A 16,112-nucleotide genomic window follows, 5' to 3' on the forward strand; every position below is an offset into this window, starting at 1 on the left:
GGATTGTTTTCCCTTCCGCACGTTAAAAGTTCTGAAATGATCCTCAAGGCCTCTTTTTTATAAGCACCACGCAAGCAGCATCTGTGGGCTGGCAGGATGATGCCGGAGGTTAGAAATGTTCAACTGCAACACTGATTTGTGTCTGCCTCTCTCCCTCTCCCTCGCTGGCCTTTTTCCCTTTAATGAGGACTAGCATGTTTCCACATCACTTAGCTGCCTTCATAAAGCACCAGAAGGTCACACCAGCCCCAGACTGATCCTTTTCTTTGTGCCTATAATATAATTGGCTGATTGTGCCAGCGAGGAGCGCGCCCCCTCCCCCAGCCCCGTCCTAGCTCCATGTTTGTGAGCCTCGCTGCTGGTTTCCGAGGAGAGCGGCTCGGCTCGCTGCGCGCTTCCCGGCACAGGCGGTGCCACTGCGCAGGTTGCTCAGCGAAACAGCATCCATTTTAATCTGCGGGGAGCCCCTGCCGGCCCAGGGCGTTCTCGCCGCCAGTGGATGCTCCGCGCTTGGCCTCTGCAGCCTCGCTGAGCCGTCCTGCTTTGGGGTCTGGGCCCTAGGATGCACTGAGATGGTACATCAGGAGAACTGTTCGTATCAGGTAAGACTTACAGCCTGATTGTGAGGCCGGGATCCTCTGGGAGAGGAGGCCTTCCTCTTCCAAAGCAGCAGGTTGCCTCTTGCCGGATTTGCAAGGGATTTTGCCATCCTCCACTCTTGGCCTTCCCCGCATACAGTATCTGAATTGTAATTAGGTTTTCTGGGGAGTAATGGGCCAGAAAACACTGCTTCCTTGGCTCTTAAAGCATACCGTGAAATCCACTGAGGTGATCTGTGCTTTGCACGTTCTCTGTGTCTGGGCAAATGAGAGGAACCGCTGTAAACTGTAATTGAATTGAAGGGGCTTCACGGAGGGAAAAACCTGGTCAGAATTCACTCGGGGAACATTGCAAAATGCGATTTTTGCTCATTGCATAGGATGGGAGTTGTTTTGCATCCAGTTTTTAGGATTGTCTTTAAGGAAGTTATGTAAATAAGAAGCGTAAGTGATGATCTGAGACATTTTCAAAAATCTGCCAGCATGCACTTGATGTTTAAAGTTGCACTTGTATGTCTTTCCAAACTTATTTTTACTAGCATGTTGTTTTCAGTGGTTAGCAAATAAGAATTAAGGGGCTGACGTGCATAAAAAAACTCCACATGGAAAATTTTTTAGTATCACATATCCATCTTTGTGCTAATTTGCTCTGTGGAGTTTTGAATTATACACTTAGACGATTTCAAAAGACCAGTTCGAGAGTGTTAATAACTCCTTCCTGCAACTTGGACTGTCAAGGCAACACTGAAAGCGTCCTCGATGTAAGCAGACAACGAGAATGTTCTCAGAGTAATTGCTCTTTGCGGCAGCAGGCATGGCTAATCCAAGTCCAGGGTGGTTCCTGTTGGGGGATTACTCAACTGACCGAGTTCAGAAGCTCGAAGAGACCAGTTCTTTAACTTAACAATGCCTCTTCCTTGTGTGAGGTGGGTTGCCTGAGACAAGCAGGTGTTTCTCATTAGGTCAGATTTCCCAGAGGTAAATGTATGCAGGCAGAATCGTACATTTCACAGGACTCAAGACAGTGGTTTCTCGGCTAAGTAACGTGTGCCTGTAAAATATATTTATCCACTCTTCTCTCTGCTTCAAGATGGGAATTTTGTAATTACGGGCTTGTTTTATTGTATTTTCATTTCATAGTACATCTAGGTCCAGAGAGCCTAAATATCGAGATTTGCGCTTCCCAGGAATTCTTCCCATGAGAAAGGGAAGATGCTGAGGAAAACCCAAAACTTCACTTATACACAATACAGGGTTTGAGAATGGGGAATGTCAAACACCTGTGGAGATTCTCGCCTACTGATGGCATGGCTCCAGGTGACTAAATTACTATAAAATTAAAATAATTTTTCTACTCTCTTTTCAGAGAAGCTATGTAATTTAACTTTTGAAAGGCAAACTACTATAAGATTATTCCCTATACCTTTTCATTAAGTTGGTCATGAAATCACTGGTTTTAGAGGTCAAAAATTGGTCCGATATCAGCCATTTCATGAGGAGAAGGGGTTTTGTTAGCCGACTGCTTCTGAAAGGAGACAAATTGATTTTATTTTACACGAACTACAACATACAACACTGTCATTGTGTGTTTAATAGTTTTGAAATATTTATTGTTTATTTTCACAATAAAATTAAGTGTATTAGGCAGATAATAATAGTCAGTAGATTCTGTATCTCTCTGGTGTTTTGGAGTAGAACTACCTTCATGTGTATGTTTGAAACATCCTCCCTTTATTCATAAATCAGTAAAAACAAAAACATTCACCATGAAGCCAAGTCTTAATCTACTTAGAAACCTTAGGTTTAGAACCCACCTGGCACTGCACGTGACTGGATTCAGAATGGGCAGTTTCTCTAAGTCCTCGGCTTGATGGTAGTATCAACAGTAGGATGTTTTTCAGAAACTTGCCCTTTTTCGGATGAAAGCTTGTTTATTTGTTTTTAAGGATGAAAATGCAGTGATTAAAGCAAATTCCTTAGGGTAGCATTTTTAGTAAGTAAGAATTTATTTGTAGGACTGATTCCTTTCTTCCCATGAATGTATACCAAGGTTTCTTAATGAAGAGTCCATGAATGGAGCTCCAGGGACCATTTCCCCAAAATTATATGCACATTTTGGTGCATATGTCTAGGTGTACATTATTACTATCGTCATCATCATCATCGGAGCATAATGGCCTCCTAACTGCTCCTGCTCTTACTCTCCCCCTGCCCCCCCCCCCGTGTCTAATTTTCAACACAGTATCCAGAACGATCTATTAAAACTTAAGTCAAAGCATGTCACTCATCTCAAAATTCTCCTCCTCAGAATCAGGTCCCTGACCGTGAGGGCCTTGCATCAACTCGCCCCTGATTCCTCTGGGACTTTCCACATTCCCCTTTCCTTTCACTCCCCTCCCACTATGCCAGCCTGGCCTTGAACTTGCTGTCCCTTCTGCTGGTGTGTGCTTCCCCTAAGTACTCCCATGTAGGGTTGCCAGATTTAGCAGATAATCTGCAGTTTTGGAACATGTTTATACTAAAAAGTCATTCTCTGTTTATCTGAAATTCAAATTCAACTTGGCATCCTGTATTTTTCCTGTCAGTAATTGTCTCACTTCCTTCAGGTCTTTGCTGAAACATCACCTTCTTGGGAAGGCCTTCTCTGGACTTAACTATGTCAATTTCCAACTCCCCAGTTCTATCCCAGTGTCTCTGTTACACTTCCCTAATTACTTTTATACCTGGCACTCATCACCGTCTATCAGAGACATATTTTACGTATTTGTCTATTTTCTGTCTCCCTCACTTTATGTAAGCTCCATGATGGCAGGGGTGTTTATATTTATATCCATGTGCTTTCCCAGTGCTTAAAACAAACCCGCAGGTAATATGGATGGATAGGCCTACTATGTATAAAATTGACTAAGAATAAAGGCATTGTAAACATACTATGGTATCGTGGTTTCTTATTTTGATAGCCACTGGGATGACTTTCAGTCTTACTCTATCCTTCCTTCCCCCCACCCCCACACACACACCATTAACCTGCACTGTTTTCATCGTCTGTGGGTCATAATATCCCTTTGTTTCTTGTTAGTTTTCTCATCTATGAAATGGGATGTTCCCTAGTTAACATCCTGGCATGGTTCCTGCCAGAAGCCACCTTTCTGCATGAATAAGTCAGTTACCGTGAATTAAGAGCCACCTTCTGAGACACATGAGGGGCTCAGTGAAGATTGTAAAGAGGCCCAGGAAAACCATGTATCACTTCATTTCCCAATTATTTGTTGCTAAGGTATGGATGTATAATTGATTCACTGCTTTTCCAAGTAGATGATTATTTTGAAAAAGAGCGTTTCGTTGCTACCAAGAGCTTGAAAACCTCTGTTTGACGTATTTGGATGCACTGTGCTTTGAACAAGTTAACCCAAGGAGGGATGCTCAGAGGGAAATTCTCAGGCAGGACTTTTTATGGTTGTTTTGTTTCGAAAGGTTCTCACGTTGTCATCGTCTTCGTGTACTTCTCCCTCACAGGATTTACATTAGCTGAGAGGTTACTGAGGCATGTGTTGTCATTTTCGGTTGTAGCCATGTTAAAAGATAGAGCTGTCGACCTCCATTTTCCAGTCTTGGGAGGAAGCCAATCTCTTCAGGAAAGAACCTTGCCCACAGCTTCAGGCCTGGCAGCCTTCAAGAGGACAAATTCTTCTAAATGGTCTCTGAGAGCAAGCTTTGAAATATTGTTAATTTGAAAGCACAAGTTTAGGTCAAAGGGTCCATTTTGCTTAAAAGCTCCCAAATATTTTCTCCTCTTTCCCTGCAGTTGGTTTTTGGGGTTAGTGTGTATATAAAAACAATGACATGCTTTCATCCCTTTCTTTCCATCGCTTAAATTCCCCTATGACTCAGATATAGATCACACCCTCACATTCTTAGCTACTGTGGGAATGGAGACTTGAAAGGAAAAAAAGGAAAATGGTATGTGAATGACTCTCATCTCTTTCCTCCTTTGGGAACATAAAGAGATGCTTCTTCAAACACACACCTGGTCTTGAGGAAGCACAGTAGAAATCTTTAATGTTCCCTCATTTTCCTTAGGATATATTCCAGACCCCTTTACATGGCATTCAAGGGCTAACTGTGATCTGAACCCCAGGCAGAAACACTTCTCCCTCTAATCCCTACACTCTTGCCCCCATATTGCCTTCAGTTCTTTGCTTTGCTATGGTACCTCAGCCTAGATGGCTCCCACCCACATACCACCTGCTTCTACCCTACTGCAGGTGCATACAGCTTTCAAGGCTCACATGCCACCTCCTTTGGGAAACTTCCCTTTTCTTCCCACACTCAAAATTTCTCCTTCTCAGTGCACTTTGTTTTTGTTTCTAACAGAACCCACTTACAGCTGGTGACATATAAGTCTGTCTCCCCCATCAGACAACAGGCTTCTTGAAAAGAAGGACCTTGTTTTACTTCCCTACTGTACACATAGAATGTGTGTTCAATAAATGTTTGTTGGATTGAATTGCATTTTCCACATCTGGTGCTGTTCTGAGTCCCCAGGATCAGGATCGCCCATCGTAGCACTAGAGGGAAGCTCAGATCTGTGCACTGCAACAGGGAGGTGGTGAAGCTGACCACAGCACAGCACTGCTTGTATCTGGCTGGTGGACCTGTCGGACAGTTCCCAGCATTTCAAACATCCCATGTGCCAAAAAGGGGGATGTAGTGCAAGGAATAAAATAAATGAGACAGACATCCCAGCCTTCCCAGGGACAATGCATTAAGAACATACCTCTGTACCTCTTTCTCCTTTACCCAGAGAATTTTCCCAAGGTGAAGCTCATGGTCTATCCCCAAGCACTTTTGAAGCAAGTGCTCATCCCCAAGCTGCCTTCCTTAAGGTATCGATTTTGCAGAGTTTCAGTGCATCTTTTTACCGTATAGAGCAGTAGTTTTACTGCCTCCTGAAACAGGAAATTTTTCTTAGGTGAAACGTTTCAGTCCAGCTGAAGTGTCATACCCAGCACATAAGATAAAAGATGCCCTGTATTGATCTCAAACAATAAAATTAGGAAGATAGCAATTTAAGTAGTACATCAAGATATTTTTTAAATTCTTGCTGGAGAAAGTAGTAAACATGCCAAGATTCTAGTGGGTTATTTAATAGTTAACAAAGGAAAGGAAATATATTCTATCCCTATTGACATCAGGCCAAGTGAGGGCTCATTTCCCAATCCCTTTCTTCCTGTGAATGAGAAAACAAGATATCAAATTTGAGTTCATTCAAGATTCTGCCCAGTTTAAGCCTGGTTTCATCCATAGCCAGGAAAAAAAATGTATTGACCTAACAGAAAAGGGAATTTGAAAGCATTTTGTGCACTATTTGATACAGGCTTTTATATTTTTTAAAGATTTTTATTTATTTATTTGACAGAGAGAGAGAGCACAGGCGGGGGAACGGCAGGAAGAGAGAGAGGAAGAAGTAGGCTCCTCACTGAGCAAGGAGCCTGATGCAGGGCTCGATCCTGGGACCCTGGGATCATGACCTGAGCCAAAGGCAGACGCTTACCAACTGAGCCACCCAGGCACCATACAGGATTTTATATATAAGTTCGATGAAACAATGTTCTTAGTCTATAGATTTTTTTTAATTGGAAAAAATTTTTCCCATAGTTAATAGTGTTGAAGAATACTTCATCTTCATTATTTTGCCTGGTTGATGTATAATTGTGTTATTCTGAGGAGGAGGTAACATATATATCACCTTATTTAATTAAGGAAATAATTCTGGTTGTAAATTCATCTGCATTTGTTTTTAGCCAAGATAGCTGAAAATCTAATTTATATGTTTTACCACAAAAGGAACCCAGTGATAAGTGCGCAGATGAAAAAAAAAAATTGTTTCAACAGGGTTTCATTATGGGCCTGATCTGAAACGGAAATTTAGTACAACACATCATTCCTATTTAAAGTAGCACTTGAGACTTCAAACATCATGATTCAGACATCAAGTAATTTTAAGAAATAAATATGCAACATACTTTCAAGATGAAGATCTAGTATTTACTCTTGGGAAGGGGGTGCGATGAGGGAAGGGGAGGAAAGAGGAACATCTCTATGGTAAATATCAGTGCATGGATGATTTCTGGAGAGTAGAGACCCTACATTCACACACACAAGCACACACACACAATCTTGGGTAACTAATCACAGTTTCACATGCATAAGCTCAACATTAAGAGAGACATATCCCAATTGAGCCATATCCTGTGATTTATTTTTTTAAAAGATTTATGTATTTATTTATTTATTCGAGAGAGGGAGAGCACACAGAGGGAGAGGGAGAAGCCAACCCCCCACTGAGCAAGGAGTCTGATGCGGGGCTTGATCCGAGGACTCTGGGACCATGACCTGAGCCAAAGGCCGACACTTAACCAACTGAGCCACCCAGGCACCCCAAGCCTACAGCACCCGGTATTCCTAGGCCGTCCCATCCAAGTACTAACCAGGCCTGACCCTGCTTAGCTTCTGAGATCAGACGAGATCAGGTGCATTCAGGGTGGTACAGCCGTAGACCTAGTATTTATTTATATCCTCTATACCAAGGGAAAATTTGAGATCTTGATGTACTTACTGTTCCCTGTGCAGTGTATAGAAGCATCAGGAACTACCAAACTTCCTGAAATAGTGAGTACTTTGACAGAAGCACTTGAATTCAGAAGGAAACATCAGAGAGGTTGTGACAGTCAATGTTAAGTGAGCCATTAATCGGCCAAGAATGCTAAGACCACAGAGAAACGCGCTGCGGGCATTAGTACCGGTCCCACTTGGAAGCTGTGATGCGGCCATCGAAATGACTGCAGTAGTGTTTCTGATCCTGAGATTTTCAGCTGGGCAGAAAGGTTTACGTCTGGGGTCCTCAGTCTTTCTGATATGGGTAAACGTCTGGTACTCTGTCTACTGCCAACACTTTCACCTCCTCCACCCCGCCTTCCCAGTGCCATTATTTTAATTTTTTTTAGCCTGCACCAAAAAGTCTATTTAAAAATTGCCTGCGGTGGGATGGGGGGAATTGCCTGTGGGGCGCCCGGGTGGCTGTCCGTCAAGTGTCTGACTGTGATTCTGGCTGAGGTCATGATCTCAGGGTCGTGAGATTGAGCCCCACATTGGGTTCCACACTCAGTGGGAAGTGGGCTTGAGATTCTCCCTCTCCCTCTGCCCCTCCCCCAACGTGCACACATGCGTTCTCTCTCTAAAATTAAATAAATAAATAACCTGCATGTTTTCATAGGTTATCTAGCTACCTTAATGGAAAAGCAAAGCAAATTTAGGTAAACTTTGCACAAAAAAAAAATGGTTCATTTGAAAAGAGATTATAAATCAGGCATCAGTTTGTATAGTACATGGCATTTGAATGTTAAGGCTGAAGGGAAGGCAGTGGGATGCTGAAGGGTTAATCAAGATGAACTAGAGTTTCCATCTACGAATAGGAAAATCTTTTGACAATGCATAAGTGATTTCTCAGGAATGCGGTGAGTGTTTTCAGAGTCGATCATTTCCACCACTGGCCGATAATGATCATTTAAAAGCATTAGCTCACGTGACCAGTGTGTCTCACAGTTCAGATTATGGCCTTGACAGGAAACTGAAGCTCTCCATTCTAGTCCTTAAATTTCAGGGCAGGGGGTAAGAAGAGGCCCTCTCAAGCTCAGGGACTGTGAGGGGCTGTGTGTACATTTTCCAAAGGAAAGTGGTAACATCTGGGCCCATGCTATGTCAGCACAGTTCATTTTAGAGAGGTCAGCGGTAGAGGAAAGAACCAGGGCAAATTATCTGTAGGAAGGACATGAGGGGCTGCTATCCCTTTGTTTGCATAGCTACTGCAAAACCACCAAACATTATACTGAGCTCAAGTCTTCCAAGGTGGTCTTTTGTTTGTTTTTTCCTTTCCTCTACTCATTTGGATGGACCTCTTGGAAGTGAAATCAATTACAGTGTTGATCCCAAGCATCTAAAGTCAGGGTCTTGCCGCCATGCCTGGCAGTGTGGTCTGAAATAGAAGGATAGTAGCTTCTAATGAATTTTTTCCCAAGGTCTACAGCTGTGCTTCTGAAATGTAAGGAGCACTCAAAATTCTTAGGCTCTTTTAAAAATGAGATTTCTGATTCAGTATATCTGGGGTGGGACCTGAGAGCTTGCATTTCCAGTAAGCTGCCAGTGATACAAATGCTGCATCAGGACACACTTTGAGTAGCAAAACTCTTGAAAGCATCAAAGATCAGTCCCCATGGTAGGAAAATATTGAAGATCTCAGGATGGCACAGGCCGTTCAGATAGCAGTGGTACAGCTCCTTCTGGAAAGGGTTTAAGCTCTGAACCTGTCTATGTGCTGAGCACTCCTTTAGGTGGAGGGACAAAGGAAATTCTCCACTGGGGACCGCCCCACAAGCTCTTGCATCCGTGTTTCGGGGGAGATGTTCTAGCACTTGTCTCTTTGTAGTACTTATTAGAGAACCACTTATGACAATAAAAGGTGTCGGGGTTAGAGGAAGGGAATGGTCCTTATTACTTTCTTAGTACTAATCCTTGTTGCTGTTACTTGGCGGGGAAATTTCCATCTTGGATTTTGAGGTGCCCTTCTCCAAGAGATGATATATTAATAGTGTATGTGTGTATATCTATATATGTATGTATGTGGTCAGTATATTATTAGTGTATATATATTAACTTAAATGTATGTAGTTTATAGTGAGAGTTCAGTCATTTTAACTATATATATATAAACCCACCTGGTTAAAATTAAAGTAAAAAGATGTTAGCAATTTAGTTTTGTGTATTATACTCAGTCTTGTAAACCTGTAGATTTTTATGATTTCATCCATGTTAACTCTTGATTATAAATAGCTAAGTGGACTAGGATGCTAACCTAGGCAAGAGATTGAAATTCCTGAAACTTGTGGTAGCCCCTCCCCTTCAACTCATCCAGACCCATTTTTACCTTTTGAACATACATGATTTCCACAGAAGATTTCAGGTGAAAAGCACTAATATGAACTACTAATGTTTCCTACTGTAGAGCATTTAGAGGAAACATTTTAAGTAACACATACATTTCTCCTCTCTTCATGTATTTATTCAAGATCCTTCACTGTCCACTTAACGTGTGTAAGGCGTTATCTAGATACTGTGGGGAAGGCAAGACGGATAAACCAAAATCCCTGCCCCCTTAGAAGAAGCTTACAACCATAACAGCTGTTGGAAAGAAGCCAGAGTGGCGCTAAAAACACCATGGTAAACGAGAAAGGAAAATTCACTCTACAGCGTGTTAGGTCATGACCATCAGTGAAGGAGTTTTATTTCATTTCTTGAAGCCTAATCGTCAGGGGATAGTGGTGATCGATGCTGGGTGTTCCAGATGTGCAATTTAGAAAACGTTTCCGTGTGTGATATTCTGTGTGCTGCCAGAATCCTGTCGGAACTAAGCCTGAATTTGTAAAAGCTCGGCTGGATTATTGTATTGTGTGTGGTTGTTTCTTACTGAGGCAACCAGTCGGAGGCGGTCTAGCACGCCTGTGTAGAATGTGAGCCCCAGCAGGGGAGGCCCCAGGTTTCAATTCTGGCCTGACCATTGGCCAGCTGCCACGCCTTGGGCAAGTTCCTTCACCTCACCGTGCTCCCGCTCAGCTATAAAATGCAGTTGATAATAATATCTACTCCAGAGGGTTACCGTGAGGACTAAAGACATATGTAAGAGGCACCTATGAAGTGCCTGGCCCATTAGGGACCCCTCCACAAAGGGTGGCTAATGTTACTATGTTAACATATGTCCAATAATAAGATGCATGCTTCCCTCACTTTAACTAACCTCCTTTGGCAGTATTTAATAGTCCCAGGGTCCTTGAAACTAAAACAATTTTACCCAAAGCCTTAGCTTTGGGGAATTCTTCAATGTTGGGAACACCAACGCTGGGGCCACACTTGGTGGCCAGCATTGCCTCCCAGGCCTGGAAGGCATTCTGCATGCACATAGTAGGACCCTTGTGTAGAGTGAGGGTTCTGGGGTCTGGAGGAGAGTAGGATAAGGGAGATGTGTACTGGGAAGAAACCCTGCCCAAATGCAAGGCTTCTGAGATACTACTTGTCTTCATACCATCTGGCAAACATGCAAGTCATTCTTTCGGGAACTGAGCTCGGGACATGAGGGTGGACTAAAGGCAGGATTTGGTTGAGTCAGGGACTGCACAGGACAGTATTTGCCTTATAGACGGAGGGCTGCAGTATACTACATTAAGACACATTTATGCCACAAGCCTTCCACAAATTGAAATGTTTTGGGTTTTTTTGTTTTTTTTTTAACTCGTGGAGATAAACAGACCACTGAATGTGAGCGTGTCAAGGCTATCTTGAATGGCATTTTTACTTTGGAACTCTGGTCTTAACAGCATTGAGGTTGGTCAGGAATTCCTATTGGAAAATGTACTGAGTAGGACATTTGCTGCTTTCTGTCCAAGCATGTCAGGGTATAAGATGGTTTGTTAAATGGGGGCTTGGCCTTTGAATTCTTCTTTGGCCCCTTTCTCCTGCAAACAGTAACTTTTTTTTTTTAAATAAATAGTGCGTGTATTTTTAGTTTACGGTGGTAGTAATTTGATAATGATGAGTATGTGCTTGTGTGTGCACTTCTGTTGGCTGCTTGCGGCAAAACATCCCCCAGCTGTGGGCCTTCTCCTTCTCTGTATGTAAAGCCAGTAAAAACCAAAAGCCATGGGAAAAGGGTAAAGAGAGCAGCAGAAAGGAACGTTGTCTTTTGTGAAAAAGCCCGCCACTGGCTGGAGTTTTTTCCCCCACTGACTGGATTTTAAAGAAAAGTTAATGGATCTTTTTCTCTTGCCTATATGGATAGAACAAAGCGCTGATCCTGAGGCAAAGGGGTCCTTCTCTGAGTTGGAAATAAATTTTATCCTTGTGCTGGGGCTAATACCAGATGAGATTTTCCCATCTGATTTTAAGAAATGATTGGTTATAGGACAAAGGGAGGAAAAGCAAACATCTGTGTTACAGGTTAGCCTTTAAATTATACTGTTTTCATTTTGTCATGGGATACCCGGCTTTTAAGTCACTACTGAAGTCTGGGAGGCTGGGGTTTTGCATCTATTTTTATCCCTCACACCACCCTGGTTCGGAATAAGGTTGCTGGTTTCCTCGCAGGGCTCCAATCCACACTCAGCCCTGATCTGGGGAGGGGGGGTGGGGGGAGGGATTGAATCAGGTTTCCCTTGATTGGGAGGAGGAAGAAAGGTGCTGGAGAGGAATCCAGGCGGGATCCCTCGGGGGAAGGGGACAGTAGACGTGGGAAGGCTGGACATTCAACAAGCTGAGTGTCAAGGCAGAGCAAGCCTCAGAAACAGCAGCTGCCCCCGTGCCAGAGCTCAGGACAGAGCAGGGAGGCCGCACAGGGCGGTGTCTCTGGGACAGACAGAGCAGGGAGGCCGCACAGGGCGGTGTCTCTGGGACAGAGAAGGGGCAAGGACACGCACAACCAGGCACAGGCTCTGAGCTGGCTCTCCATGTCAGCATGAGCAGGAACCAGGGTACTGCGCAATTGGCACAGCAGCCTATCAGAATTCATGGGAGGTTATTACTTAAGTGAAATTCTAAAGAGTTAAAGGATGAATTTGGCCAGTGATGGAATGGATGACATCATCAGTCAAGAATCCCCATTGGATATGGAGGGGAATTATAAAAAGGTAAGGCGGTGGGGGGAGAACTCTTTTGTTTGTAAACAATCAGACCATTTTTCTAACTGGGAGAAAGAACACCCTTGAGGAGTGGCCAAATTCCACAGTCGGTAGCCATTGCCATAATATATTCAGGAAAGCCTAAATGCACAGAGGTGGAGGCATTAAGTTGGGAGCGTTCTTCTTTCTGCTTTTCCCAGCTTGTCTTCATTAATATATTATACAGTAACTGGAATACACATGTTGTTATTCTGAAGTTGAAAAAACCCTATCATGCATTTAGTTGCTAGGCAGTCTTTTCATGTAAAAGAATAATTTTTAAAAATTTTTGACATATGTTGATAGTTTACCCCCAGTAAATAATTGCTAGAATGTTTAACCTGTCTTTTAAGTGTGACTTTTTTAACCATGAAAAATATAGTTTTACCAAGAGACGAGTGGGGTTTTGAAAAATTGATATAGTATCTGCCAATACTTTGCTAGCCTTTTCTTTTGAAAGACAGTAAATATATTTTTGGAATGTTTTATCTGGTAATTGTCAGTAATAACAGGCCCAAGTAAAAATAGCTTTAGTTATATGGGTGAGGTCATGAAATTAAACTACAAGCATATGCTTGTCTGTCCACAGAAGGCCAAACCACACTACATCCTTTCCCCCTTATTTTCCACAAGTCAAGTGTAGGTCACAACACATCACGGTGTAAAGAATAAGGGTCCTTCCATCATGGACCTGAAAGTAAGACCTCTTTTCCTTCAGAGGTAAATCCTACTTAATACAGCTTCCTTGAACGGCAAAACTTGCTGCTCAATTTTTAATTTGATCAACTATGTCATTAACTTTTTTTCCCCCAGAGTAAGATATAGAAAGTTCTATCATGATAGTTTCTTAAGTATAATAATGTAAAATATGGCATTTTATATCTTATACACTAAGTTGTGTTTGAATGTGGGGGATGTTTTAAGTATGTACTTTATTTCTTAGAGCAGTTCACAATAGTTGATGCTCTTTTCTCCAGAACCCAAAACTTAAATGTGTAAAAGGTTTAAATGACCTGCCATGTTGCCCTATGCATTTTTCTTCCCTTGCGCTCTGCAAGAAGGGAACGAGTGCGCAAAGTGGTAAGTGTGCCAAATACTGAAACTCTGACACCTCTCAGCTGTCCCTTCCTGCCAGAAGCGGGTGTGCAAAAGAGGCATGGGACACTCAGCCATCAGAGTGGGTCACTCACCCGGCCCGGAAGACAAGTGACACAGTTCTCAGCCCGCCTCTGTTTCCAGTGCCAAAGGACTGATCATGCTCAAACCGTTTCTCAGGTAGAAAAGCATAGGTCACTTTGCACTTAGGAAAAAATGAAAGACATACCGTGGCTACTGCAGTAACAACAGAGTAATGACCGCTGTAGTTTTTCCCTCCTTGGAAACTGAGAGAGCCCACATGCCTGGAATGAGCAAGCGATGATATGCCGGCAACCTGATACAGCACTGACTAAAATGACAAACATGTGAGGCTCAAGTGGCTTTAAAACATCATCAGCAACAAAACAGAGTTGCATTGTATAGGGCCTTATCTAACTAAGGCAGGAGAATGCCACCTGTGATTTCAGGAGAAACAGTATCTAATAGGGGAGAACAAAAGACCACGAGATGAAACCTACTAGATGTGTTGGATAAACAGAGATCAATCTGTATTTTTCTGGCCCCTAAACATGAGCACACTCTTGTCATTTCAGCTTTGTAACTACTTTTCTTAAGCCAAGGACTTTCAAACTAATGTACATGTTGGTTACTCTGAAGGCTTCAGTATGCTAAAAAAAAAAAACAACAACAACACTATTGATAATTTCATCATGAACTTCTGGTGAATCAGGGCAAGACATATGCTTTCTTTAAAATACAAAGACTAGGAAAACAGTTACCTAGTATAAAAATCACTTTTCCTAATTCACATCTTCCTTTTCTATGTTTTTTCTCTCTCATGTTTCTCCTGTTTGGTTGGCTAAGTAGAAAAGTTAATTAGATGCTGTAAAGCAGTGGTCTGCAGGCTTTTTTGACCTTGGATTCATCAGTAAAATGTTTTTGAACCCATACCTCTACTATAGATCTATTCATAAATTATACATATACACTACTGTAGATACATATTTTGTATGTAAAAAACGTATACACAAATAGATCTTTTTAATATAAAATGTTTATAAATATAAAAGTTTCAGTAATTTCTTCTTTTACTTCCTGTCACTTTGAGGTCCGTTGTCAAAAACAGTTGGAAAATTGGTATACCCCTGCCTAGGTACAATACAATTTCCTATACCGGTCACACTAATAAATGCCACATGTGTCTAGGGGTTATTTTACAAGGTTGTTTTAGAGTCAGGCAAACAGCCTTTGGGGGAAAGGTCACTTTCCGATGACTAAAATTAGATTCCACCTTAGCAAAGGAAGGAAAAGAGTATACATCTGTTCCTATTCCTCAGGGGGAAGGTCCTGATGGTAAGAAAGATGTTTCATTAAGGACCTCCGGTTTATTCAGTAGAGTAGTAGTAAAACAGATCTTAGTATATAGGGAGGAAAGCCTGCACCACGGCAGAATCTCAGGTGTGTATGTTCAGTCCATTATTGTCCTGCTTTGCTCTGAGCAACCTCTGACCTTTTGGCAAAGACCCACACAGCTGACTGTCCTCAGGACCCCGGTGGCATGCAGCATGGGATCCACGTCCTGATTCCTCAGCTGTCACTCCTAAGAGCCCCTGGCATTGCATAGGGGCCAGGATCGCAGAAGGGAGGCTGGGCCTCAAGGAGCTTAGCGTGCACGTGGGGAGGCACACCAACAAGTAAGCTGACATGGAATTGATGCTGCCTAGAAGAATGTTCGGATCCAGCGAGGACTTGGGAAATGTGCAGCCTTTGCCATCTCAGGACCTGGGCAAAGAAATGAGGAGAATTTAACACAGAATGTTGGCCCCCGCTTTGTCCCAGAGCAGAGCAGACACAGGATGCGGGTCTGTCCCCAGGCTACTCCTTGCAGAAGAAGGAGCTGTGAACAGTGCCGTGTGTGGTCAGAGCATGGAAAAGCCAGCTTGCTCGCTTTGTTTCTCCGAGGTGCTGTCTCTAGTGTGGTGCATCTAATTATGGTGAAAGATGAGGGAGGAGCCCGTGAAAAAATTAAAAGGCTGGAAGGAACAATATTTAAAGGGAAGCCACAGCTGCGCCTCATGTTTTTTTAAAAGGTGAATGGAAATGACTGCTTGAGATAAACTGCAATAAACAGGAGTACAGAATGCCGGCTGCCATCCCAGACAAGAGCTCTGCCCTCCCCACACAATTACGGAGGGAAAGCAGCCGTCGACCTCCATTAACCCTCACGTCTTCCTGCCTGGAAGGGCTGAATACGCCTGAAGAGCTCCGTGGAGTTACTGAACCCTGGAGCCTGGCCTTACCTCGGCCACCTGGGGACAGTCTTTTCAGCTTTCTGGGCCACGGTCTCCTTTTCTTTCAAGGGCAGAACTGGCCTGGTTGGTCTCAGATGCTCTAAATATGGAGCCTCTTGGCTCCTAGTTCAGGGTTCTTTCCATCCTATCACCCTGTTGGCACGCCTTCGTCAGCCAGCCTGGTCAGGAATGGGTTGTTTCAGGTAACTGCATTTTCCAGATATGTGGTATGTGAGTTACCTGTGGGGGAGTATTTTTTTTTTTTTGAGATATAATTCATATACCTTAAAATTCACCATTCCATAGTGTACGTTTTGGTGGGTTTTAGTATATTCCTAAGGTTGTGCAGACCACTGCTAATT

General features: G+C 42.9%; 1 protein-coding gene and 1 pseudogene across 3 annotated transcripts in view; one reads left to right on the forward strand and one right to left on the reverse strand.

The window, feature by feature from the left end:
* The first annotated feature begins 328 nt into the window (after positions 1 to 328).
* Positions 329 to 16,112, forward strand: part of LOC102729222 (schwannomin-interacting protein 1) — a 52,797-nt gene continuing 37,013 nt past the window's right edge. For 2 of the 3 annotated variants that reach the window (XM_081828710.1, XM_081828696.1), the window contains exons 1-2: positions 11,842 to 12,031; positions 12,073 to 12,331. In XM_081828710.1, coding sequence (XP_081684836.1) covers positions 12,270 to 12,331 — 62 coding nt within the window. In that variant the 5' untranslated portion in view covers positions 11,842 to 12,031; positions 12,073 to 12,269. Of the gene's footprint in view, positions 603 to 11,841; positions 12,032 to 12,072; positions 12,332 to 16,112 lie in introns of those variants that run through there. The other variant, XM_081828704.1, reaches the window with a different exon arrangement.
* Positions 7,044 to 7,160, reverse strand: LOC115936980 (5S ribosomal RNA; annotated as a pseudogene).

The sequence above is a fragment of the Leptonychotes weddellii genome, chromosome 1 (genome assembly GCF_054177405.1).
Source record: "Leptonychotes weddellii isolate Sample4059 chromosome 1, ASM5417740v2, whole genome shotgun sequence".
Lineage (NCBI taxonomy): Eukaryota > Metazoa > Chordata > Mammalia > Carnivora > Phocidae > Leptonychotes > Leptonychotes weddellii.